Below are 27939 nucleotides of genomic sequence, written 5' to 3' on the forward strand. Positions count from 1 at the left end.
GGCAGAAAACATGTTGAGGGAGTCCAGAACCAGGGGCCACAGTTTTAGAATAAGTGCTAAGCCGTTTAGAAACGGAGATGAGGAAACACTTTTTCACACAGAGAGTTGTGAGTGTGTGGAATTCTCTGCCTCAGAGGGCGGTGGAGGCTGGCTCTCTGGATGCTTTCAAGAGAGAGTTAGATAGAGCTCATAGGATTACGGAGTTAATGGATATGGAGAGAAGGCAGGAACGGGGTACTGATTGTGGTTGATCAGCCATGAACACATTGAATGGCGGTGCTGGCTTGAAGGCGGCCACTCCTGCATCTATTGTGTATTGCCTAGGTTCCTTCTTCAGACTGTACCCAAAAGGTTACCCATCCAGTTTCTCGAGATGCTGCTTGATCTGTTACTCCAGCACTTTGTGTCCTTTTGTGTATTAACTTGGATCTGCAGTTCTTTGTTTCTACATTCCTCCTACCATTTACCAGGCTTTGCCCCGCATCCACCTCTCATTTCTAGCTTTCTACAATCAGTTTGAAGAAGGGTCCCGACCCGAAACGTCGTCTGTCCGTTCCCCCCTCAGGTGCTTCCTGACCCACTGAGTTCTTCCAGCGCTTCGTGTTGTAACGCCGTGTGAAGGAGGAAACTCCTGAGCGAACTGAGATGAGAACACGCCTTCTGGCCAACCACCGACGCTCAGCTCCTCGGAGATTCGGTCAGAATTGAATTCCGTTGAGGTCCGGTCGATATCTGGACAGATTGGACCTTCCCCAACGCTCCATTTCAGCTTGAGAAGTAAGTGAAAAGCTGCATGTCGTTGACAAAATGTTCAAATTACTTGCAATCTTTTAAATTCAGCCGGGGGCACGTGCATTAAAATGCTGCGTTTAAACATGTTTACAAGTAGTATGGGTGGGTGGTGGTGGTGTGGTGGGGGGGGGGGGGGGGGGGAGGAGCGAGGGGCTTGGCACGGCTGTCTAGTTTCCAGAGCAGAGATCACTGGTTTCCAGTCGCTAGTACACTGGGGTGGGCAGTCCTGTTAAGGCTGTGGGCAGTAATGAGCGCCTCACATCATCTCTATAAGGGGCAGCAAATAGTCCCCCGCGTCCAACCCTTGCGTGTCAACGTCTTCCACATCAAATCCAATGTCACTGGACACAGCGTCAGGATTACAACTCGCCACGAACATTTGCAGCAAAGTTTTTGCATTATAAAAACATGTTTATACCAACTTGGGCTATAAACACGAGAAGCACAGATTAATGTTAGAGGCGCGCCTACGATTAACTACTCCAGCTCTGCTTTTCACAACGCTGTGTATGTACACCTTGCGCTTCTTCATTCGGCTTCTGGCCCATGTTGCAACTCCGGCCGAATTACATACATTTGTTTTGTTTGCTCCCCCGGGGTTAAGTTATGAACAGACGGCATTATTTAAGAGCTTTTTGCAGGCACTTTGGTTTATGTCATCGAGTCATACCGCGTGGAAACAGACCCTTCGACCCAACTTGCCCATACCGACCAAGATGCCCCATCTACACTAGTCCCACCTGTCCGCAAAGGACCCATACATTCCCATACTTCTAGCTTCCCTCACCCTGACTCTCAGTCTGAAGAAAGGGTCTCGACCCGAAGCGTCACCTATTCCTTTCCTCCAGAGATGTTGTCTTGCACGCTGAGTTACCCCAGCTTTTTGTGTCTGGCTACGGAAACCTGACCTGACCCTAGCCAACAGTCAGCACGATTGGTAGCCCCGCCAACAGTCTGTCTGTTTTTTTGTATTAAAAAAAATGTTTAGTGCGTTTAAAAAGTCTGCGTAAATGTTCTCCGGTTTGTTTTATGTCGGGGGAGTGTGAGGGAGAAACTTTTTTTCAGTTACTTCCCTTGCCGGAGGTGCGATTATTTTCAGGATCGTATCTCCAGACACTCTGCGGCCGACCATCGATGGAGCTGGAGGCCACCTCGGACTGACCTTGAGCCCCACCGCAGGGCGTGGACTTAACATCGGAGTCGACCCCTTGCCTGGAATCGTCCCAAGGAATCGTCTACGGGCTTTACATCGAGAGCTCGCCGTCTCAGGAGAGGCCGGGTCCGGAGGCTCGACCAACCCCGACGCGGGGTTCGATCAACGGCGCGGGGGAGCTGACATCCCCCCGACGCGGAGGGCCCAAACACTGTCGGCTACGGAAGTCAAGATCGTCCCGTCAACGGAGGGCTCGAGGCCCCCGACCACAGGAGAGCAAAGAAGAGAAGAGATTTGAACTTTCGCCTTCCATCATAGTGAGGAATGAGGATGAGTCACTGTGATGGATGTTTATGTTAAAATTAATTTTGTGTGTTCTACTGCTTTTTATTTGCATGACTGACTTGGCAAATGAAATTCAATATATTGCAAAACATATTTGGATAATAAAGTATTGTGGCTATCTTCGGTGTAAACCAGCATCTGCACTTCCTTCCTACACAGAATATATAATTTTTAACTACAAGAAAATAATTAAATAAGTTAAAAGCACGCTAGACTTAAATAATGGAAATCATTACAGCACATTTAAGTAATGAACAAAAGGCAACCTCTCCACTGGAGCCTCTCCCTTCCGTGCGGCGAGGGAAGGGAAGTGGGGTGTCGGTAGGGTATAGGAGCATAGTTCTGTTCACCACCATAATGACAGCAAATCCCAGCAGGTTAGTCTTAATCACGTGACCGAAAATTTAACTGCCAGTGACATATGTGAATTCGGTAACCCAAATCTGAATGGGTTTTTTCACACTGTACAGGTCTTGCGAAAAAAATGGAAATAAACCCAAGGAGTAGTTATGCCTCTCAAGTGGTGAAATGCAGCGAGCAGGCTGTTGGCTTCCCGATCAATTTGTCTGCCAGGCCCCGAGCTCCAAATGTCTGCTGTTCACTTGGGCACTCAGTTTTTCCACCTTCAGTTGCCTCTTGTTCTACCTTGCTTTCACAGGCTTTTTTAGCCTAAAATTCCAGCAACTGGTGGTCTTCACATCTTTCACCCCGACTAATATTATGAAAATTTGTGCTCAAAAATAACCCCCCCCCCCCCCCCCAAAAAAAAAACGTGGTGCCTAGGTGGCCACTCTCGACCTCATCCGTACAACCGGCCGATTGGCAGGTTGAATTTGCCCCCCTGTAGCCGGGACTTTGGAACTGCAGCCCGGCCGGAGCCAGCAGATTCGTTCCCATCAAAGATATGGTTACCATAGCCGACTTCCAAGGCTGATTTTAGGTCGATATCTCGGCTCCTCAGCTGCCTAGGCGCAACATTCCGGCACCGTTGGAGGCCGTGGTCTCTGTTGGTCCGGCAAATAATTGATAATCCAGAAAGAATTATGGAACCAGGGATGCCAGATGCCAGTGGTGGACCTGTGGTATGTTCTCCTCTTTATAATTTCAAGATACTGCTTCCTCCTCAGCCAGTGTGTTGCCATTCGAGCCCCTCTGGCTCCCCAACTTGGTTTTAGTTACAAGCTAAAATGTGCAGCTCTATGCCAGAGACTCTGCTAGATGTTGGTGCCCATTGATGCACTGTGCTGGGATTTACAACTCCAAGGTCCAAGGTCCTTAATCACACGTTGCAGTCGTGGTTGATGATGAAAGAATGCAATTATAATCAATCATAAGTGATTGGAGCAGAATTATGCCATTCAGCCCATCAAGTCTACTCCGTTATTCAATCATGGCTGATCTATGTCTGCCTCCTAGCCCCATTCTCCTGCCATCTCCCCATAACCACTGGCACCCATACTAATCAAGAATCGGTCTATCTCTGCCTTAAATATATCCACTGCCTTGCTCTACACAGCCTTCTATGGCATAAAACATTTCTCCAGCTCATTCCACAGGACTAATTTGATCATGGCTTCTGCACAGTTATATCCATACAATATTTATGTTTAACTAAACTTTATTTTCATTTCTTGAACAGGATCTACATACGTCTCCTCAGTATGGGGGGTTCTGGATGGAAGAGCAGAATACTGGTGCTCTTGGTCCTTGGCACTATCATCACTCTGTATTGTCCCATTAACCAGGCAGCGAATATATTAGTCGTCCCCATTGCTGGAAGTCACTGGATCAACATGAGGATTCTAATCGAAGAACTGAAGCTTCACGGACACAACATCACTGTGCTATACAAAGCAGGGGCTTGGCACATCACAGAGAGACCTGACTTGTACAAATCCATTGTCATTCAAGTGCAAGGAACCACTGCGCAGATCGACGTGGTGGGAATAATTCTAAATAACACACTGCGAATTGCACAGAATGGGTGGACCTTCAGAGGCATTTTAGAATTCCAGTTTGAAATGTTTGCTTTTATGCAGAGCTGCCATAAGTTAATGAATGACTACATTACTGCTACATTCGAAAACAAAACTTTGTTAAACCAACTCAAAGAGGCAAATTTTGACTTAATGCTTACAGACCCTCTATTCGCCGATGGTCCCATGCTTGCATATTACTTAAAACTTCCGCTGGTGTATAATGTCCGATTGCTGGATAGCGGGGAAGCACATTTCCTCTTTGCCCCGTCACCACCTTCCTATGTCCCGATCTCCAGCTCGCAACTGACCGACAAAATGTCCTTTCTCCAAAGAACACAAAACGCCATCCAAAGTCTGATTCATTATTCCATTGCAGAACTTCTCATTTTCCGCTTTTACAATGATCTTTGCCATCGGTATCTGGGACCAGACACGGACATCAAGTCGATTCTCCTCAGAGCTGATGTGTGGCTGATGAGGATGGATTTTGTGTTTGAATTCCCAAGACCCACCATGCCAAACATTGTGTACATCGGAGGCTTCCAGTGTAAACCAGCACGGCCTCTGGCAGCAGAGTTTGAGGAGTTTGTCCAAAGCTCAGGTAAACATGGACTTGTTGTAATGTCATTGGGGACCTTTGTCCGCTCTTTACCAATGGAGATTACAATGAAAATAGCAGAAGCATTATCTCAAATCCCCCAGAAGGTTATCTGGAAATATGATGGTGAGACCCCTCCCAATATAGGGAATAATACACTGCTGGCAAAATGGATCCCTCAGAACGACCTGCTGGGTCACCCCAACACACGAGTCTTTGTTTCACACGGAGGCACCAATGGGATTTATGAAGCCATCTACCATGGGGTGCCAGTGATCGGCATGCCTCTGATCTTTGACCAGTTTGACAATGTAGTCAAACTCAAATCCCGAGGAGCAGCAAAAGTGATCAATGTTGCAACGATGCACTCCACAGATCTGTTGCAGGCACTCAACGAGGTGATAAACGACGCATCTTATGGGGACACCATGAAGAGACTCTCCGCTCTCCATCGGGACCAGCCAGAGTCGCCAATGGAGAGAGCCGTTTTCTGGGTTGAGTACGTTGCCCGACACAAAGGAGCGGGGCATTTGCGCTCAGAATCTCACCGACTCCCCTGGTACGCTTACTATTGTGTAGATGTGATGATCTTTCTGTTGTCTGTGTTACTCCTGCTCACTGTGTTGGTGGTTGGAACACTGAAGAAACTTTGTCGTATTGTTTGTAGCAAAAAGCAAAAGACTGAGTGAGATGACCCTTTCTGTTTTGTGAGCTGGTCTTTTTTAATTCTCTTAATTAAAGGATATTGGTTCTGTCATTAATACTTACTGGAAATCATGAATTTCGCATAACATTTTAAGTTATGTCAGTCAAATATTATCGTTTTGTAGAGAAATACACAGGAAATTTATGGCACACATCAAAAATGTTTTTCACTGTAGCTTAGTACACGTGACAATAATCTAAATGTATAAACGTCTGAATACAATTAAAGGACTTTCCGGGCAATGAACTACTTAACTCATGGAAATCATACTTTATGCAAATTCTCCCATACATTTATGAAGCAACTTATGATTACACACAGCAAAGCAAAGGAGATAGTGATCAACTTCAGGAAGCGAAGCGGTGCACACGTCTTGACTGCGCAGAAGTAAAAATGGTTGAAAGCTTAACTCCCTCGAAGTAAACATCATCAGCAACTTGTCCTGGACTAGCAATGGCAAGGCAAACACACCAACGCCTATACTTCGTTCGAAGGCTTCGGAAGATCAGCATGTCCCCAACCATTCTCACCAACTGTTGGAGTTTGCTTGCCCTAGTTGCTTGCCACTATTTCACACTCGTTATGAGTACAGAGAACGTTCACCAGACTGATTCCTGGGATGTCAGGACTTTCATATGAAGAAAGACTGGATAGACTCGGCTTGTACTCGCTGGAATTTAGGAGATTGAGGGGGGATCTTATTGAAACTTACAAAATTCTTAAGGGGTTGGACAGGCTAGATGCAGGAAGATTGTTCCCGATGTTGGGGAAGTCCAGGGCAAGGGGTCACAGTTTGAGGATAGAGGAGAAATCCTTTAGGACCGAGATGAAAAAAACATTTTTCACACAGAGAGTGGTGAATCTCTGGAACTCTCTGCCACAGAAGGTAGTTGAGGCCTGTTCATTGGCTATATTTAAGAGGGAGTTAGATGTGGCCCTTGTGGCAAAAGGGATCAGGGGGTATGGAGAGAAGGAAGGTACGGGATACTGATTTGGATAATCAGCCATGATCATATTGAATGGCGGTGCAGGCTCGAAGGGCAGAAAGGCCTCTACTCCTGCACCTATTTACTATGTATGTTTCTATGTTATCCTCCTGGTGTCATGGAGTCACTCCCCCGCATGGGTAATGTTTCACTTTTACAGCTCTACCATCTGATCAGTAATCCTGGGCAACGTTATGTGTGCATTGGACTGGAGCCCAGCCAGAAGCATCACATTAGCAGGAGAGTAGTCTTTGTGTTGGCGGCGGAGCAGGACTTGCAGTGGTTCTGCGGTCTGGCAGATCAAATGATGTTCAATCCTTCAGCACGTCTGAGTGCTTCACAAGAGCCCAGGCTAAAAGGCTACCTTGCATGGAAAACAGGAACTGCTGATGATGGTTTATTAAAAAAGACACAAAGTGCTGGGGTAACTCAGTGGGTCTGGCAGCATCTTTAAACTTTAGAGATACAATGTGAAACAGGCCCATCCACCCACCAAGTCCACACCGACCAGAAACCCCAACACACCAGCACTACCCTACGCACGATAGGGACAAATTACAGATGCCAATTAACCTTCAAACCTGTAAGTCTTTGGAGTGTGGGAGGAAACAGGAGCACAGGGAGAACATAAAAACTCCACACAGACTCCATACAGTCAGGTGCTGTAAGGCAGCAACACAACCACTATGCCACCGTGCATCCTGAATCATCTCTGGAGAACATGGATAGGTGATGTTTTGGGTTGGGACTCTTCTGTCTGAACCCTTCAGAATCATGGTGGTACAGTGTCGCAGTGGTAGAGTTGCTGCCTTTCAGCACCAGAGACCTGGGTTCAATCCTGACTACAGGTGCTGCCTGTATGGAGTTTGTCCATTCCCCCAGGACCACCGTGAGTTTTTCCTGGGTGCTCCGGATTCCTCACACACTCCAAAGGCGTACAGGTTTGTAGGGTAATTGGCTTCGGTAAAGATTGTAACTTGTCCCGAGTGTGTAGGGTAGTGCTAGTGGATGTGATCGCTGGTCAGCACGGACTCAGTGGGCCGAATGGCCTGTTTCTGCATTGAATCTCTAACCTAAACTAAACCAAAATCAGGTTGGGACCATTCTTCTGTCTGAAGAAGTGGCCCGGCCCAAAAAGTCACCTATCCATGTTCTCCATAGATGTTATTTGATCGGTTCAGTTATGGCCCCCGTCTCACTTAGGAAACCTGAACGGAAACCTCTGGAGACTTTGTGCCCCACGCAAGGTTTCCGTGCGGTTCCCGGAGGTTTTTGTCAGTCTCCCTACCTGCTTCCACTGCCTGCCACCTCCGGCAACCACCTGCAACCTCCGGGAAATGCACGGAAACCTTGGGTGAGGCGCAAAGTCTCCAGAGGTTTCCGTTCAGGTTTCCTAAGTGGGACAGGGGCATTACTCTAGCAATTTGAGTCTTTGCTACATTATATGATTGGACTCCATGTAATGCCACTCCCTGATGTACAAAATATATATATTTCTAATAAAGCAGTAAAAAGTAATTCTGTGGAACAATTAAAGTATATCTGATTTTCTTGATGTTTTAAGAAAAGGAAGTTATTCTTTCGTTAGTTAACCTGTACGGGGAGGGAGGGAGAGAGAGAGAGCGAGAGAGCGAGAGAGCGAGAGAGCGAGAGAGCGAGAGAGCGAGAGCGAGAGCGAGAGCGAGAGCGAGAGAGCGAGAGAGAGAGAGAGAGCGAGGAGAGAGAGAGAGAGAGAGAGAGAGAGAGAGAGAGAGAGAGAGAGAGAGAGAGAGAGAGAGAGAGAGAGAGAGAGCGAGAGAGAGAGAGAGAGAGAGAGAGAGGGGTAATTGACAGAGGGTTTAGTTTACAAATACAGCATGTCTTCTCTGTATGTGGTATGCTTGCCTTCATTAGCTGGGACATTGAGTATAACTAAAACTGAGTGTGCTGAAGAGCTGTCTCTATAGTTCTTTGACTCTTAACTATAAAAATTCTACTTGTTGGGCTACCAGGTTAGATATATAAAGTGCTACAGGGGTAAAGGCGGGGGACGGGGTCAGTCAAGGGTTTGATTTGTGTACAACGGCCACACCTTTAAAATCTGGATTGGGTAAGTGATGTAACACAGCCGCCAAGATTCAAGAGGGCACCTATCAAGTTTCCATTAATGCCTTGATCGTGATGCAACCATCCACAACACCTTCAGGCGAGAAAGAGGTGTTTCCCATTGGGACCAACACATTGGAGGCACTGAAGAAGGGGGGTGGGGCAATGAGCAGATCTCTAGGCAGAGGGCACCGTATCAGCTGAGGGAGCTATGGGGGGGGGGGGGAGAATGTGAAGGGATTTGATGGGATTAGTTCCCAGAGGGTGTGTGGGGTGGAACGGTCAGTAAGGGGGTAGGGTGAGGGAGCTGAGGTTTTGGTTTCAAAATGAGGCAAGCAGCAACAATAACCTGGTGGGTGAATAGAATATTATCAGATATTTATTTGGAGTTGAAATGCTGGCGTGTGCAGAATCAATCCTTGTGGGTGGGGGAAGAGGAACCGGGGTGGTGGGGGGAGAGAGTTGGGGGGTGGAAGGGGAGTGGGGGGGAAGAGAGTGGGGGGAGGAAGTTGGGGGGGGGAGAGAGAGTGGGGGGATGAGAGAGTGGGGGAGAGAGGGAGAGGGGTGGAGTGGGGGGGGGGGGGGAGTGTGTGGGGTAGGAAGAGAGTGGGGGGAGAGAGAGTTGGGAGGGGGGGTGGAGAGAACGCAGTGGGGGGAGATGGAGTGGGGTGAGAGAGTGGGGGGGGGGTAGAGAGTGGGGGGAAGAGAGTGGGGGGCAGAGGGAGTAGTGAAAGAGAGTGGGGGGAGGAGCGGAGAGTGGGGGTGGAGAGTGGGGGGTGGAGAGAAACGCAGTGGGGGGGAGATAGTAGGAGGGGGGATAGATTGGGGTGGGGGGGCAGAGAGGGATGGGGGGGAGTGGGGGATGGGAGAAGGGGGGGGAATGAGGAGGGGAAGTGGGGAGGGGGAGGGGGGTGATGAAGCTGGCTTCATACGTCCATTACCCTGCTCTGTCCACCAGTCACTCTACTCTCATGGCCTCCTTCCATGCTGCCCATTTCCCCTCCCCAAGCTCAGACCTGATGCAAGGAATTGCCTCACCGTCGACTGATACTGCTCGATGTAACCACACCAGGAGAACATTGTCTTTGCCGACATGCCAACACCCCCCCAACGTTGAGGTGGCGGTATTGGACTTTGGAACCACAGGTTGAATGCAGTTGGTCTCTGCCCGGCTCCTTGTTTAACCTCCAGACAAGTCTCTCTCCGCACTCACTTTTGTTTTGGTAAGTAAGGGACAATGACAGCTGGTTGACAAAGGCGAGGCGAGGGTGGTGGAGAGAGCACAGTGGGGGTGGAGATACGGGTAATTTCCGTCAAAGTGGAAACGCTGATAGCGCTCCAATTTTTTTTTTCTCTGGATTTTTTAAACTCTGGGAAAAACACCTTGGCTGGAGGCCCCCTAGATTTTGAAGCCATAGGCTTCAGCCTACGTAGCCTATAGGTAAATCCGTCCCTGCCGAGGCCCCCCTAGATCTCGAGGCCCTAAGCTTAAGCTTGTGAAATTTATACGTAAATCCGGCTCTGCCTGCAGTTCTTTCCTACACATTAAAAGCCACAACTCCACCCGACACCTGACGTCTCTGCAACACACCCTCTCACTTTCCAATGTTTAAATTCTTACTTACTTACACTCCTGATCATCTGTGGATGTCTTCCATCCTCCTCCCCTCTCCTCCCCACAACGTTTTCTAACAAACTAGCTTGTTGTTCTGAGCAGAATCCAATATTCTAACTGGGCCAAACATTTAGAAAGATCCTGTAAGAAGGAACTGCAGATGCTGGTTTACACCGAAGAAAGGCACAAAATGCTGGAGTAACTCAGAGGGACAGGCAGCATCTCTGGAGGAAATGAATAGGTGACCAGGTCTGAAGAAGGGTCTCGACCCGGAACGTCACCTGTTCCTTTTCTCCAGAGATGCTATATGGTTATATGGTTATGCTGCCTGTCCTACTGTGTTATTCCAGCATTTTGTGTCTATAGGGAGGTTGCACGCAGTCGAGAACACGTGACCCATACTGTTGCCGCGCTACTCCAACTGGAGTACACGCGATGAACTGCAGGTAAGCATTTACTATGGCTGGCAGCACAGCGGGCCCTTCTGGCCCAGCATCCGGACTGGTTGCACACTCGCGGACCCCAGGCCGTCTGGGAGGAAGAGGTCGGGGTGCCGTGTCAGTGATCTGGGTGGGCGGAGGGAGCAGACCGTCCCCAACTCTGCTGCAGCTGACGTTGCCCACAGCTGCAGTCCCGCTCCACCCGCTCACCCCCCGGCCCCGCTCCACTCGGCCCTGCTCCACTACGCCCCGCTCCACTCGGCCCAGTCAAACACGCAAACAGGAATTGCTTGGCTGTTTCTCTACGATGAAAACGGCAAATCGTGAGCACTGTAATATTACAGACCTTCCAGCCTTTATCCAGGTGTTCACAACAAAGGGAGATATATTGGTGGGGGGAGAGTAACCACGCCTGAACAACTTTAATATTCATCATCCTGGAATTAAACGGCCACAAATAAGGAAAGCCGTCAAGTTAATTTGTACTGGCCAGTCAGAAACAAATTACCATCTGTGTCTGGTTAATTACACTGATAAACACAGCGGCTGTGGTGAGCTGTCAGCCGAGTCACGTTTGGTGTATTCATTCAATGATTCATTCGATTTAATGGTACTTAATGTCACATTTATTATTGTCACACGCACCTAGGTGCGGTCAAATACTTTGTTTGGCATACGACCAGGTAATAGGATACAGCAGAAGGTGGATGAAAAAGCTGTAGAAACTCAGCGGGTGAGGCAGCATCAATGGATATAATACAGCAGACCTCACCTGAGCAGACCTCACCTGAGCAGACCTCACCTGAGCAGACCTCACCTGAGCAGACCTCACCTGAGCAGACCTCACCTGAGCAGACCTCACCTGAGCAGACCTCACCTGAGCAGACCTCACCTGAGCAGTACACAAATGGCGCCAGGATTCTGGCACCTGCAAAGTTGCACAATAATGTTGCAGTCCAATAAAATCCGACTGACAAATAACCCTTTGGCATGAAAAAGCACCTCAGGCAAATTCTGTATTTGGATGTGATTTATTTTTCATGTTACCTGTATCAAGGGACAGTGAGCAGTGTTGCTTTGCATGCTAATCCCAACAGATCAGCTAATACCAGAGTGGCAATAAGGAACTGCAGATGCTGGTTTATACCAACCATAGACACAAAGTGCTGGGGTAACTCATCGGGTCAGCCAGCAGCTCAGCAGAGAAATAATGGGTGACGTTTCGGGTCTGGACCCCTCAGAAGTCTGAAGAAGGGTACCGACTCGAAACATCACCCATCCGTTTTCTCCTGAGATGCTGCCTGAACCACTGAGTTACTATATTCCATCTAGTTTGTTTTAGAGGCACAAGGCGGAAACAGGCCCTTCGGTCCACTGAGTCCATGCTGACCAGCATCACCCATTCACCAGTTCAATCTTACACACAAGGAGCAATTTACACAAGCCAATTAACCTACAAAATTCTTAAGGGGTTGCACGGGCTAGATGCAGGAAGATTGTTCCCGCTGTTGGGGAAGTCCAGAACAAGGGGTCACAGTTTAACAATAAGGGGGAAATCTTTTAGGACCGAGATGAAGAAAATGTTTTTCACACAGAGAGTGGTGAATCTGTGGAATTCTCTGCCACAGAAGGTAGTTGAGGCCAGTTCATTGGCTATATTTAAGAGGGAGTCAGATGTGGCCCTTGTGGCTAAAGGTATCAGGGGGCATGGAGAGAAGGCAGGTACAGGATACTGAGTTGGATGATCAGCCATGATCATATTGAATGGCGGTGCAGGCTCAAAGGGACGAATGGCCTACTCCTGCATCTAGTTTCTATGCTTCTATGTTTCTATAAACCTGTACGTCTTTGGAGTGTGGGAGGAAACTGGAGCACCCAGAGAAAACCCATGCGGTCACAGGGAGAACGTACAAATTCCGTGCAGATGGTGCTCGTAGTCAGGGTTGGACCTGGCTGTATGCGCTGCAACTCTACCGCTGTGCCACTGTGTCGTCCCTGTAACATGACCATAATATATTGTTTCTGAACTTGTTTTCTGTTATGATTTGCTGGAATTGACTGCTCTATGATGAGGTGCATTGTCTAGATTTTGATGCCCCTTGACACATGGACTGGGATGCACAACTCCCTGATACACAACACACATCCTGCTCTCTATTCACGTGTGGAATTACAGCGGATCAAGTAAGTCACAGTCATACATCGTGGAAACAGGCCCTTCGGCCCAACTTGCCCACACCGGCCAACATGTCCCATTTACACGTCCCACCTGCCTCTATTTGGCCCATGTCCCTCTAAACCTGTTTTATCTATGTCTCTGCCTAATTGCTTCTTTATGTTTAATGTCATTAAAATGCTGTTGTTGTACCTGCCTCAACTACCTCCTCTGGCAGCTCATTCCATACACCCACCACCGTTAGTGTGGAAAAAGTTACCACTCAGATTCCTATCAAATCTTTTCCCCTTCACCTTAAACCTATTCCTTCTGGTTCTCGATTTCCCCCACTGTGGACAAGAGACTCTGTGCATCTACCTGATCTATTCCGCTCATAATTTTATACACCCCTATAAGATCACGGTAACAATCTACTGAAATGATACCAACTTGGTTCCTACATCAACACAATCAATGGACATGACCACGGCCGGCCTTAAGCCAATTGGACCAATTGCTCCCAATTGAGCCCCGCGCCTAAGGGGGCCCCGCGCTAGAGTAATCTACTCTCGGCTCGGGTAGATCTACCCTGGGTGGAGGGGGGAGAGAGGGGCAAAAAAAGGGATGGAGACGGGGAGGGGAGTGTGAGGGGGAATGGAGAAGGGGAAGAGGGGGAGGTGGGTTATTCCCTCACGGTCCCAGGGCAGCGCTCCCGCCCCTCCAGTCGCCGTGCTTCATGCACACAGCCCTGGCTTCACCCCTCTCTCTCCCCGGGGAGACGCGGTGATCAATACAGGGAGATCCGGGCTGGGGGTTGGAGCAACGTTTACAAACCTTGGCCTCAGCTCACACCCGCCTGCCCAGACCCCGGCATCCACTCCCGCTGCCGGCCCTCTCCCTCCATTTTCTCCTTCCCTTCCCTTCTTCCCTCCCTCCGTTCTCTCCTTCCCTCCCTCCTTCCTATCTCTCTTTTCCCTTCTCTCCTTCCGTCCCTCCTTTCTCCTTCCCTCCCTCCCTTCTCTCCTCCCTCCCTTCTCTTCCTCCCTCCCTTCTCTCCTTCTCTCCTTCCCTCCCACATACACACACACATCACGCACAGGCATCTAACATACACACACATCACGCACAGCCAACTAACACACACACAACTAACACACACACACACACTCACACAAATAATTTTGGATGGGGTAGAAGCACAAAGGATAGGATGGGGCTGAAGCCCAAAATGTAATGCCTGGACTGTTTTTTTGCCAATGGTTATTGGTTTTCCAGGATCTAGTTAATTAAATTACTTTTTAAATAATTTCACAATAAAACAAGTGGTATTGTAACTATGTATTTTTCAGAGGTGATCTACACATTTTGTTTGCTACTTGTAGGCTTACATGTATGCAATTTTAAATTGTAGCTCAGATCTGTTTGGTCCATTAACTTGCGTGCACTACAATTGTTCCCCATTGGGCCCCGCACCTCCTAATGTCGGCCCAGCACATGACTAACATTTGTGCAATAGACAATAGACAATAGACAATGGGTGCAGGAGTAGGCCATTCAGCCCTTCAAGCCAGCACCGCATTTCAATGTGATCATGGCTGATCATCCACAATCAGTACCCCGTTCCTGCCTTCTCCCCATATCCCCTGACTCCGCTATCTTCAACAACTCCGATATAGCTCTCTCTTGAAAGTATCCAGAGAGCCAGCCTCCAGGAAGGAACTGCAGATGCTGGTTTAAATCAAAGATAGACACAGACTGGAGAAGGGTCTCAACCTGAAACGTCACCCATTCCTTCTCTCCAGCGATGCTGCCTGTCCCGCTGAGTTACTCCAGCTTTTTGTGTCTATCTTCGACTAACTTTGTTATGTTGACCAGCAGGTGTCAGCTAAAACAAAAATGTAACATGTTAATGTTATTTCCTTTTCATTTTGAACAGGATCCATTTCCTCAGTCTGGAGGGTTTGGGCTGGAAGAGCAGTAAAGTGCCTCTGTGTGTATTTGGGACCATCATTATCCTCAGTTATCCCATGGCTCGGGCTGCTAATATATCGGTTGTCCCCATTGGGGGAAGTCACTGGATCTACTATGCAGGAAGTGGGTACGTCACTGAAAGACCCGACCTGTATCAGTCGGTGGTGGTTCAAATGTCAGCAAACATTGAAGCCGTGTATGTGGTGGGAATAATTCTACAAAACACAATGCAGATCGCTCAGAGTGGGTGGACCTTCCGAGGGAAAGTTGCGTCTCAATTTGAAACACTTTCCCTTGTGCAAAAATGCCAAAAAAGGCTTGATAGTAGCATCTCTGAAATAGAAACATAGAAACATAGAAATTAGGTGCAGGAGTAGGCCATTCGGCCCTTCGAGCCTGCATCGCCATTCAATATGATCATGGCTGATCATCCAACTCAGTATCCCGTACCTGCTTTCTCTCCATACCCCCTGATCCCCTTAGCCACAAGGGCCACATCTAACTCCCTCTTAAATATAGCCAATGAACTGGCCTCAACTACCCTCTGTGGCAGAGAGTTCCAGAGATTCACCACTCTCTGTGTGAAAAAAGTTCTTCTCATATCGGTTTTAAAGGATTTCCTCCTTATCCTTAAGCTGTGACACCTTGTCCTGGACTTCCCCAACATCGGGAACAATCTTCCTGCATCTAGCCTGTCCACCCCTTAAGAATTTTGTAAGTTTCTATAAGATCCCCTCTCAATCTTAAATTCTAGAGAGTATTAACCAAGTCTATCCAGTCTTTCTTCATAAGACAGTCCTGACATCCCAGGAATCAGTCTGGTGAACCTTCTCTGCACTCCCTCTATGGCAAGAATGTCCTTCCTCAGATTTGGAGACCAAAACTGTATGCAAATACTCCAGGTGTGGTCTCACCAAGACCCTGTACAACTGCAGTAGAACCTCCCTGCTCCTATACTCAAATCCTTTTGCAATGAAGCTAACATACCATTCGCTTTCTTTACTGCCTGCTGCACCTGCATGCCTACCTTCAATGACTGGTGTTCCATGACACCCAGGTCTCACTGCATCTCCCCCTTTCCCAATCGGCCACCATTTAGATAATAGTCTGCTTTCCCGTTTTTGCCACCAAAATGGATAACCTCACATTTATCCACATTATACTGCATCTGCCAAACATTTGCCCACTCACCCAGCCTATCCAAGTCACCTTGCAGTCTCCTAGCATCCTCCTCACAGCTAACACTGCCCCCCAGCTTAGTGTCATCCGCAAACTTGGAGGTATTGCCTTCAATTCCCTCATCCAGATCATTAATATATATTGTAAATAGCTGGGGTCCCAGCACTGAGCCTTGCGGTACCCCCACTAGTCACTGCCTGCCATTGTGAAAAGGACCCGTTTACTCCTACTCTTTGCTTCCTGTTTGCCAGCCAGTTCTCTATCCACATCAATACTGAACCCCCAATGCCGTGTGCTTTAAGTTTGTATACTAATCTCTTATGTGGAACCTTGTCAAAAGCCTTCTGGAAGTCCAGATACACCACATCCACTGATTCTCCCTTATCCACTCTTCTAGTTACATCCTCGAAAAATTCTAAAAAAATCTTTGAGAAGAAGGCGTTGCTAGGCCAACTTGGTTAATTTTGATTTAGTGCTTACAGATCCTCTGTTTGGCACTGGTCCCATGCTTGCTTACTATTTTAAACTTCCTCTGGTGCATCACGTCTGATGGTGGGATAGCGGGGAAGCGCATTCCCTCCGACAACACCTTCTTATGTCCCGATCTCCAGCTCGCAACTGTCCGACATCATGACCTCCCTGGTGGAATAAAACTGGGTGAAAAAAAGGTCTTACCTTCCACTACCTGCAACCTCCGGCAACCACCTTCAACTAGCATCGCAACCGGCTTCAACTAAGAAATTACCGATTTTTAAAACGGAAACCTATTTTTAGTCGCGGCTGGTTTTGAATTTTTTGCAATAATCGCCGGAACATAGAAGAAGCGGATCCACTTTCGACCATTAGGGAGACTGACAAAAACCTCTGGGAACCACACAAAATCCTTGGGTGGGGCGCAAAGTCTCCAGAGGTTTCCGTTCAGGTTTCCTAAGTGGGACAGGGGCATTAGAATATTTTTAATGGGACTTTACTGGACTTTACCTTACACAAAACAATCTTCCCTTCATCATGTATCTGTACACTGTGGATTGCTGGATTGTAATCATGTATAGTCTTTTCACTGACTGGTTAGCAAGAAACAAAAGCTTTTCACTGTACCTCAGTATACGTTACAATAAACTAAACACAACTAAATTAAATCCATTGCAAGAGTGATGAAATATTGAAGTATGGTGATCACTACACTACCATGATGTATGGTGCAATTAACTATGGTGATCACTACTATCACTACAATGTAGCAATGTTACAAAATTTTGAGATTAAAAAAATCAAGTCTGCAATTTATCCCATCAGATAAAGCATACCAATAAGTTTAATTTGACACCTAATTCACTTTCATATGTCAAGTAATAAAAAAGTTATGGCCATTTTCATACTCGGAAATTAGCATCTTGTTCCCTATTGATTTTCTATGGACATAACAAAAATGCTGTGATCGAGGACAGTCAAAAGCCCATAACCTTCTTAAAAATTAAGAGAACTGAATGAAATTTTCAGTTATCATAGATTGAACCATTCTGAAACAAATATAAAATAATCTTACTTGGAGGACCTGAAATTAAAGCATATAATTAGTTAGTTACCCAATTGTAGCTAATTTCAAACTTCAATTACTAGATCTAAACATCTATCCATTTCTTAATAAATGATTAACATTTTTAAATAGCCTAAGTGCCCAAATAATATTCACAAATAATTCACAATAACACATGATTTTTAAATCTCATTTACATCAATTTATAGGCCAAATGGAAGGAATTTAGTGTTCAATTGCTGTAAATTAAAGTCGATTTAAATCGGCTTTCTAGTGGGTCCCTGTGAACGCGCTGGTTTAGAACGTTCACATTGTGCTGGATTTGTGCCCTCAAATGCCCAGAAAAATACTGCGGGATATAAAGAGCCCAAAATGAACTACTCGCTATAGAAAACCTTATATACAGGGTTCTTAAGAAGCCCCTTTTAATGTAAAAATAAGGTACATACCTTTAATTGTTTGCTTTATAAAACCCTGGGGCTGCGAGAGGTCGTGGGTTTAGAGAGTGATTTTTAAACTACTATAAATATTATACAAGGCCATAAAAACTAATAATACCTTTTGCGACGGGGTCTTTCAGCGATTCTCCGTTAATGATTTACTAGGCTGAACATTTTCGATTGCAACAGCCTAGTAAAAATCGCGTTTTAAACCCGCACCCTCTAAACAGCTCCAAAATCACACACACGGGGCTGGGACAGATTCTCAAGGACGATTCAGGTAGGTTTTGTAACATACCTATACAATGCTTGCCCCTAACAGAAGTGCTGATATCAGCTGTGACAGGAAGGGATTGAATGCTCACTGTAGATTTTATTTTGCTGCAGCTTCCCTTCTGTGAACTTCCCTCCAACTGGGTTGAACGTGGAATGAGAGTAGACCAGAGAGTTGAGATGGGGACTTCAAGTGTTCCAGGTAACAACATTGGACTTCATCATCCACATCACCAGCATCCCCATAGATAACAGTCCCCTATAAATTAACCAAAGGAATAGGAAGAATCTGTTCTTCTTTGTTGTGGAGATACAGAGCGGAAACAAGCCCTTCGGCCCACTGAGTCCATGCCAACCAGTGATTCCTGCACAGTTGGGCAAACATTTTACCCCTCTTAATTGGTTCGTTGGCACCCCTTATATTCCAACTACAAAATGTAATTCCTCCATTCTTTATTTGTCTATCGTCTTGCATTGTAATCAGGGTAATATTCCTGAATCATATGGTGCAACCAAATACCTCAGAATGTTAGGACTTGGGTGGTCATCCCGGTTTATTAGATTTATATTGCATCTCCTTCTTGTAAAGTGCCTTAGAAAAAGAAAAAAAGAATGTGATATACAATTACTTTCAAAAAAATTCAACAGATAAAAATCTTGATTGTGCTTTAAAAAAAAAAGGTGCTATTAAGGTATCTAAGGGAAGATACCTTAAGGACGAATAGCCATCAATGATGGCAAAAAATGTATAGACCTCCGTGATGTTGTTATACATTGAGCTCCTCCCCTTTGGTGAATCCTCATAAAAAGTTACATACCGTTTCATATTTTGTCTTTTCTTATATGAGTTTATCAAACCAGTGCCAGTGACAGCCGAGAGAAAAAAAAAAACTAAATTATCAGGAAGAGACATAAGGAGTAAAAAAAACCCAAAACAAATATAGAACACAACATATACACGATTTTATAAGTATATATGTCCTTCCAATTTATCCAATCTTAATCTAATCTAAACTTTCCAATATATATCCCCCCAGGATTCTTACATAATATCCCATTCTATAACTACCATACATCATACAGGCTGGTACCAAAGGGTTAACTACCGTACAAGCAGGTGCCAAGGGGTTAAACTTTGAGCTTTACATCCAAGGTTGAATATAACCAAGCTCTCTGAATAACATATTCCAACGAGATAAGCTTTTTAATTGTCTGGGTAGCTCGGCCATTCCTTGTCGGCAGCTTGCCCCGATGTTTTCTTAATGATGTCCTCTGCATACTTTAAAGCTTTTCCGGGATCTGCAAATGAACGTTCAACGCCGTTATAAGATACCTGGATTTTTCCGGGAAAGTAAATTCCATATCTTACTCTCGGGACATCCCTCAAAGTGTGTCTTGCCGGTGTAAACAATCTCATTTTCTGGACTACCTCAGGAGAGTAATCGTGAAATATTCGCACATTATCCCCACGGTATGTCAGCTTCTTCCCATGAGTGATCTTTTTCAATATAAATTCCACTGAAGAGATGTCACGGAATTTCACAATTATCTGTCTTGAATAATTTTTTCCTCTTGCAACATACCCAACTCGGTTAGCGACGTCTATTCTTGGTTCTTCTGACAGTTCAAAGACATCTTTGAGCAAATCAGTAACAAAAGTACATGCTTGAGATTCATGTCCCTCTCGTCCTTCCTTTACTCCGAGAATCCTCAGGTTATATCTCCGAGTTCTTGATTCCAGGTCCAGACATTTATCAGTCATTCTTCCAAGTTTTTCCTCTTCAGTTTTCTGTGATTGTTTCAAACTCTTTATTTCCGAGACAATCTCTTTTATCTCATTCTCCATCTCTTCCATTATCTCATCCAGCTTTCCGATATCATCCTTTACACCTTTAAATTTCTTGTTGTAATCATTTTCAATTCTGACACACTCTGATTTTAATCTCTTATCAAATTCCTTATACTGCTTTTTCAGTTCTTTTAACACTGCAAGTATTATCAATTTTTTGAGAACTTTTCTCCATGCTAGTCTCCATACTCTGTTTGTTACTCTCCATGCTAACCTCCATACTCTGCTTTCCATGTGAGACTCCATACTTTGCATCGTCTCCAGTGTAATGTTAATTGTAGCATTCATATCTAAAAGCAATTGCTTCAACTCTTTCTCCTTCTTGTTTCCTTTTGTTGCCATTTCAAACAGAGACCCTTGGCTGTAAGAATCTTCTTCTTCTGAACCTTCTTCTGTCGTTTGCAGAGTATCCAATACTTTCTCGAGCTGAAGGCTGATAGTGTTTTTCTCTGGCGCCCTTGAACGTTATCTCTTCTCATTTAAACTCATTTAAACACCCGATTTCACCATTAATCTACCCGATTTTCACGTCACCTTCTGATGGTATCACCCTTACACAACACCAGGCGACTTCGGTGAGTTTTCTTTTTAAATCGGTGCTGACTTAAAACGGCTTTTACAATTTTTTTACGGGGGAGAAGCTCAATGCCGCGCCTTAATTCTCCATGATGCCGCCGGAAGTCAGGGCGGTGAGTACTTAAATTGGGCGCGGGGCTTTATTTCACAGAGGCCCGGGACCGTTGGAGCGAGTGGTGGAGGGTCAGGGTTTACCGAAATCCGTAACGTTCCGTAATCCACACTCCATAGGGAGGGTTCTGGTGGAAGCCGCTGATTGGTGGAAGCAGACTAGAGGAAGCAGCTGATTGGGTGTAACCTCAGGTTAGCATTTGTGCTTTCTGGTTAAAGGTGCAGTGCTTTAGTAAAGGTACAGTGGGACAAGGGTACAGTGGGCTAAAGGTACAGTGCTTTTTGTTTATATAATAAAGGTGCAGCTTAAAGGTCAAGAGGGAGCAGCTGTTGTGAGTCAGATACCTGCTGATTTCACCAGGCAGTTTCTATTGTATTGTACTTGTATCGGATCCAGGGTAAGGCGGGAGAATGACAGCCAGAGCAGTATACTGTTCTGGATGTCAGATTAGGGAGGTCATGGTGTCGGATGGCCCTCCAGACGTCCACATCTGCACCAGGTGCAGCGAGATGGGGCTCCTAAGGGACCGTATTAGGATCCTGGAGCAGCAGCTCGATGACCTCTGTCTGATCAGGGAGAGTGAGGAGGTCATAGAGGGGAGTTATAGGGAGGTGGTCACTCCAAAACCACGGGAGAGAGACATGTGGGTCACGCTAAGGAAGGGCAAGGGGCAGAGGCAGGAACGAGTGAGTACTCCAATGTCGGTACACCTCGCAAATAAGTACTCCTGTTTCAGATTCAGATTCAATTTAATTATCATTGTCAGTGTACAGTACAGAGACAACGAAATGCATTAGTAAACACCCGATTCGCCTGGTGTTGTGTAAGGGTTTGAGTACGGATGGGGGTGACAGCCTGCCCGGGGGTAGCGACAGCGGACGGGCCTCCAGCACAGAGACCGGCCCTGTTGCTCCGAAAGGTAGGGAAAAAAAGAAGAGGGCAATAGTAATTGGGGACTCTATTGTTAGGGGGTCGGATAGGCGATTCTGTGGACGCAGTCGGGAGACCAGGATGGTGGTCTGCCTCCCTGGTGCCAAGGTCTCGGACGTGTCTCAACGCATCCAAGATATCCTGAAATCAGAGGGAGAGGAGCCTGAGGTCGTGGTACATATAGGTACCAATGACATAGGTAAAAAAAGGGAAGAGGTCCTGAAGGGAGGATTTAGGGAGTTGGGAGGAGAGTTAAGGAAAAGGACCAAAAAGGTAACAATCTCAGGATTACTGCCTGTGCCACGCGACAGTGAGAGTAGGAATGGAGCGAGGTGGAGGATAAATGCGTGGCTGAAAGACTGGTGCAGAGGGCAGGGATTCAAGTTTCTGGATCATTGGGACTTCTTTTGGGGAAGGTGGGACCTGTACAGAAAGGATGGGTTGCACTTGAACCCGAGGGGGACCAATATCCTAGCGGGGAAATTTGCAAAGGCTACTGGGGAGACTTTAAACTAGAATGGTTGGGGCGAGGGACTCAAATAGAGAAAGCTAGTAGACAGAATGGGAGGCAGGAAGCAGAAAAAGGAAGCACTCGGACACAAGAGGAGAAAGAAAAAAAAGGAAATAAACAGAGAATAAGAGACGGGGGGTTTCTTAAATGTGCATATTTTAATGCTAGGAGCATTGAAAGAAAGGTGGATCAACAGAGCCTGGATAGACACCTGGAAGTATGATGTTGTGGCGATCAGTGAAACATGGTTGCAGGAGGGCTGTGATTGGAAACTAAATATTCCAGGATTTCGTTGCTTCAGGTGTGATAGAATTGGAGGGGCAAGAGGTGGAGGTGTTGCATTGCTAGTCAGGGAAGATATTACAGCAGTGCTTTGGCAGGATAGATTGGAGGGCTCATCTAGGGAGGCTATTTGGGTGGAACTGAGAAGTGGGAAAAGTGTAGCAACACTTATAGGGGTGTATTATAGACCGCCAAATGGGGAGTGAGAATTGGAAGAGCAAACATGTAAGGAGATAGCCGGTATTAGCAGTAAGCACAAGGTAGTGATTGTAGGAGATTTCAACTTTCCACACATAGACTGGGAAACATATTCTGTAAATGGGCTGGATGGTTTGGAGTTTGTAAAATGTGTGCAGGATAGTTTTTTGCAGCAATGCATAGAGGTACCTACTAGAGGAGGGGCAGTGCTGGACCTCCTGTTAGGAAATGAGACGGGACAGGTGGCGGAGGTATGCGTTGGGGAGCACTTCGGGTCCAGTGATCACAATACCATTAGTTTCAATATAATTATGGAGAGGGTTAGAACTGGACCTAGGGTTGAGATTTTTGATTGGAGAAAGGCTAACTTTGATGAGATGCGAGATGATTTAAAAGGAGTGAACTGGGACATTTTGTTTTATGGGACAGATGTAGAAGAGAAATGGAGGACATTTAAAGGGGAAATTTTAAGAGTACAGAATCTTTATGTTCCTGTTCGGTTGAAAGGAAACAGTAACAATTGGAAAGAGCCCTGGTTTTCAAGGGAAATTGGACGTCTTGTTCGGAAAAAGAGGGAGATCTACAATAATTATAGGCAGCAAGAAATGAGGTGCTTGAGGAGTATAAGGAATGTAAAAAGAATCTTAAGAAAGAAATTAGAAAAGCTAAAAGAAGATATGAGGTTGCTTTGGCAGGTAAGGTGAAAGTAAATCCAAAGGGTTTCTACAGCTATATTAATAGCAAAAGGATAACAAGGGATAAAATTGGTCCATTGGAGAGACAGAGTGGACAGCTATCTGCAGAGCCAAAAGAGATGGGGGAGATATTGAACAATTTTTTTTTCTTCGGTATTCACCAAGGAGAAGGATATTGAATTATGTGAGGTAAGGGAAACTAGTAGAGTAGCTATGGATACTATGAGTTTCAAAGTAAAAGAAGTACTGACACTTTTGAAAAATATAAAAGTGGATAAGTCTCCAGGTCCTGACAGGATATTCCCTAGGACATTGAGGGAAGTTAGTGTAGAAATAGCCGGGGCTATGACAGAAATATTTCAAATGTCATTAGAAACGGGAATAGTCCCCGAGGATTGGTGAACTGCGCATGTTGTTCCACTGTTTAAAAAGGGTTCTAAGAGTAAACCTAGAAATTATAGACCTGTTAGTTTGACTTCAGTGGTGGGCAAACTAATGGAAAAGATACTTAGAGATAATATATATAAGCATCTGGATAAACAGGGTCTGATTAGGAACAGTCAACATGGATTTGTGCCTGGAAGGTCATGTTTGACTCATCTTCTTGAATTTTTTGAAGAGGTTACTAGGGAAATTGACGAGGGTTAAGCAGTGGATGTTGTCTATATGGACTTTAGTAAGGCCTTTGACAAGGTTCCTCATGGAAGGTTGGTTAAGAAGGTTCAACTGTTGGGTATAAATGCAGGAGTAGCAAGATTCAACAGTGGCTGAATGGGAGAAGCCAGAGAGTAATGGTGGATGGCTGTTTATCGGGTTGGAGGCAGGTGACTAGTGGGGTGCCTCAGGGATCTGTGTTGGGTCCTTTGTTGTTTGTCATGTACATCAATGATCTGGATGAAGGTGTGGTAAATTGGATTAGTAAGTATGCAGATGATACCAAGATAGGGGGTGTTGTGGATAATGAAGAGGATTTCCAAAGTCTACAGAGTGATTTACGCCATTTGGAAAAATGGGCTGAAAGATGGCAGATGGAGTTTAATGCTGATAAATGTGAGGTGCTACACCTTGGCAGGACAAATCAAAATAGGACGTACATGGTAAATGGTAGGGAATTGAAGAATACAGTTGAACAGAGGGATCTGGGAATAACCGTGCATAGTTCCTTGAAGGTGGAATCTCATATAGATAGGGTGGTAAAGAAAGCTTTTGGTGTGCTGGCCTTTATAAATCAGAGCATTGAGTATAGAAGTTGAGATGTAATGTTAAAATTGTACAAGGCATTGGTGAGACCAAATCTGGAGTATGGTGTACAATTTTGGTCGCCCAATTATAGGAAGGATGTCAACAAAATAGAGAGAGTACAGAGGAGATTTACTAGAATGCTGCCTGGGTTTCAACAACTAAGTTACAGAGATAGGTTGAATAAGTTAGGTCTTTATTCTCTGGAGCGCAGAAGGTTAAGGGGGGACTTGATAGATGTCTTTAAAATGATGAGAGGGATAGACAGAGTTGATGTGGACAAGCTTTTCCCTTTGAGAATAGGGAAGATTCAAACAAGAGGACATGACTTCAGAATTAAGGGACAGAAGTTTAGGGGTAACATGAGGGGGAACTTCTTTACTCAGAGAGTGGTAGCGGTGTGGAATGAGCTTCCAGTGGAAGTGGTGGAGGCAGGTTCGTTGGTATCATTTAAAAATAAATTGGATAGGCATATGGATGAGAAGGGAATGGAGGGTTATGGTATGAGTGCAGGCAGGTGGGACTAAGGGAAAAAAAGTTGTTTCGGCACGGACTTGTAGGGCCGAGATGGCCTGTTTCCGTGCTGTAATTGTTATATGGTTATAATAAAAAGAACAGTAAAACAATAAAACAGTCTAAATTGCAAATATGTCTGTGCTGAGTCGATGTGCGTGAATGTTCATGGGGGTGGGGCACTCAGCAGGGGTGGTTCAGAGCAGCGATAGTTCTGGGAATGAAGCTGTTTCTGAGTCTGGAGGTGCGGGCGTAGAAGGCCTTGTAACGTCGGGCGGAAGGTACGAGTTCAAACAGACTATTACAAGGGTGTGAGGGGTCTTTGTGGATGCTGACGGCCTTCCTGAGGCACCGTGTATGGTAGATGCCCTCCAAGGCTGGTAGCTGTGTCCCAACAATGTTTTGCGCCCTCTGGACAACGCGCTGAAGAGCTCTCCTCTCCACCTCCGTGCAGCTGAGATACCACACAGAGATGCCATACGTTAATATGCTCTCTGTCGTGCAGCGGTAGAAGGTTTGGATAGTTATATGGACGGGAAGGGAATGGAGGGTTATGGTCTGAGCGCAGGTATATGGGACTAGGGGAGATTATGTGTTCGGCATGGACTAGAATGGTCGAGATGGCCTGTTTCCGTGCTGTAATTGTTATATGGTTATATGGTTAAGGTTGTCAGCAGCTGTTGGGGCAGACCAGTCTTTTTTAATGTTCTTAGGAAGAACAGTCATTGCTGTGCTTTCTTGACCAGCGCAGCGATGTTGGTGGACCATGTGAGGTCCTCCGAAATGTGTGTGCCCAGAAACTTAAAGTTGGACACTCTCTCCACACTGTCCCCATAGATAGAGATTGGGGCGTGTTCCCCATTTTGTGTCCTCCTGAAGTCAATAATCAGCTCCTTGGTCTTGGAGATGTTTAGAGACCACTTTGCACCAGTAATCACCCAAACCAATTAGATAATTATCTTTTTAAATTATCTGTTTTTTAAATATATTTTTAATTAACTGTATCCGCAGGCTCCTTTAACCTTCCTAACAAATGTTCTATTCTCAATTTCAAATGCACCTTTACTGTACCTGGAGGTGCTTCAGTGGAGCAGCTGTTGCCCCACCGCGCCAGGGAGTGGGTTCAATCCTTCATAAGTTCAAGTTCATAAGTGAAAGGTGCAGAATTAAGCCATTCGGCCCATCAAGTCCAGTCCACTATACAATCATGGCTGATCTATCTTTCCCTCTTAACCCCATTCTCCTGCCTTCTCCCCACAACCCCTGACACCCATACTAATCAAGAATCTATCTCGGCCTTAAAAAATATCCATTCACATGGTATCAGCAACCTTCTAGGGCAATGAATTCCACAGATTCACCACCCTCTGACTAAAGAAATTCTTCCTTATCCTTTAATTCTGAGGGTATGACCACTGGTCCTAGACTCTCCCACTAGTGGAAACATCCTCTCCACATCCACTCTATCCAGGCCTTTCTATCTTCGGTAAGTTTCAATGAGGTCCCCCCTCATTCTTCTAAACTAAAGCGAGTACAGGCCCAGAGCTGTAATACACTGATCATATGTTAACCCACTCATTCCTGGGATCATTCTCGTAAACGTCCTATGGACCCTCTCCAGTGCCAGCACACCCTTCCACAGGTATGGGGCCCAGAATTGCTCACAATACTCCAAATGCAGTCTGACTAGCACCTTATGAAGCCTCAGCATTACATCCCTGCTTTTGTATTCTAGTCCTCTCAATCCTGACCTCGGGTGCCGTCTACGCGGAGTTTGCACGTTCTCCCGTGGTGACCCTCGTGGTTTCCTCCGGGTGCTCCGGTTTCCACCTACAGATGTGTTGGTTTGTAGGTTAATTGGCTTCTGTAACTTGCCCCCAGTGTGCAGGCAGGGAGTGAGTGAGAAAGTGGGATAACATAGACTAGTGTGAACAGGTGATTGATGGTCGGACTGGACTCATTTCTGTTTCATTGCTGTATCTTGAAACTAAATTGAGAATGGAAATAGAACAACTAATTATCAAAGGGTTAAGTTCATTTTAGAAGTTGTTATAAGCAACACCTTCATTGGCTGAGTCAATGCTTATCATCGGAACTTCTGCTTCTTCTTCTTCTTGTGCATGTCGTGCACAATAATCGGAACTGTTAACCTGCTAAACAGGAACGGTTTGAAGAATGTACAGAGCGTCTCTTGTGCAAAAACAAACTAGGTTTTGCAATTAGACTTCCATGTAGGTTTTGTAACTACAAATTGAGCTTCATTACGCTCTTGTTGTAGCCTCATCTATCGGGAACACCACTTGTCCCCCGCTTTCAACCTTGGCTTCATAAGTAAGTGACAAAACGCATTTTATTGACAAAGTCTTCGGTAAACCGTTATAATTGTTATATGGTTTATATGGTTAATTGCGCTCTCAGATGCGGATTAGAATTCAGTCTGACGTCGGGTATATAACAATGCAAGGCATACAGTGCTGGAGTAACTCAGCGGGTCAGGCAACATCTCTGGAGTACACAAATAGGTGACTTCTGTTCAGGATCCTTCTTCAGACTGATTGTAGGCAGAGGGAGAGAGAAAGCTGTGAGAGAGATAGGGCACATCATAGCAGGCGGGGGGCGGGGTGTGTGGGGGGGGGGGGGGGGGGGGGGGGGGGGTGGGGGGAGAGGGAGTAATAGGCAGGTGGTTGACAAAGGCCAGAGATGAAAAGGCAGAAGTTGCAAGGATTGAAGAGTTACAAATTGTGAAGCTAGAGGATGGAATGTAGTTGGAGTGGTGGGGA

The 27939-nt window shown here is 45.9% G+C and overlaps 1 protein-coding gene across 1 annotated transcript; it reads left to right on the forward strand.

Annotated features, from left to right (window-relative positions):
* Positions 1-669: 669 nt before the first annotated feature.
* LOC129712805 (UDP-glucuronosyltransferase 2C1-like) lies at positions 670-5916 on the forward strand. The gene is made up of 2 exons (XM_055661541.1): positions 670-777; positions 3930-5916. The coding sequence occupies exon 2, from the start codon at positions 3952-3954 to the stop codon at positions 5554-5556; it is 1605 nt and encodes a 534-aa protein (XP_055517516.1). The 5' UTR covers positions 670-777; positions 3930-3951; the 3' UTR covers positions 5557-5916.
* Positions 5917-27939: the final 22023 nt, after the last annotated feature.

This window comes from Leucoraja erinacea, chromosome 33 (genome assembly GCF_028641065.1).
Source record: "Leucoraja erinacea ecotype New England chromosome 33, Leri_hhj_1, whole genome shotgun sequence".
Classification (NCBI taxonomy): domain Eukaryota; kingdom Metazoa; phylum Chordata; class Chondrichthyes; order Rajiformes; family Rajidae; genus Leucoraja; species Leucoraja erinaceus.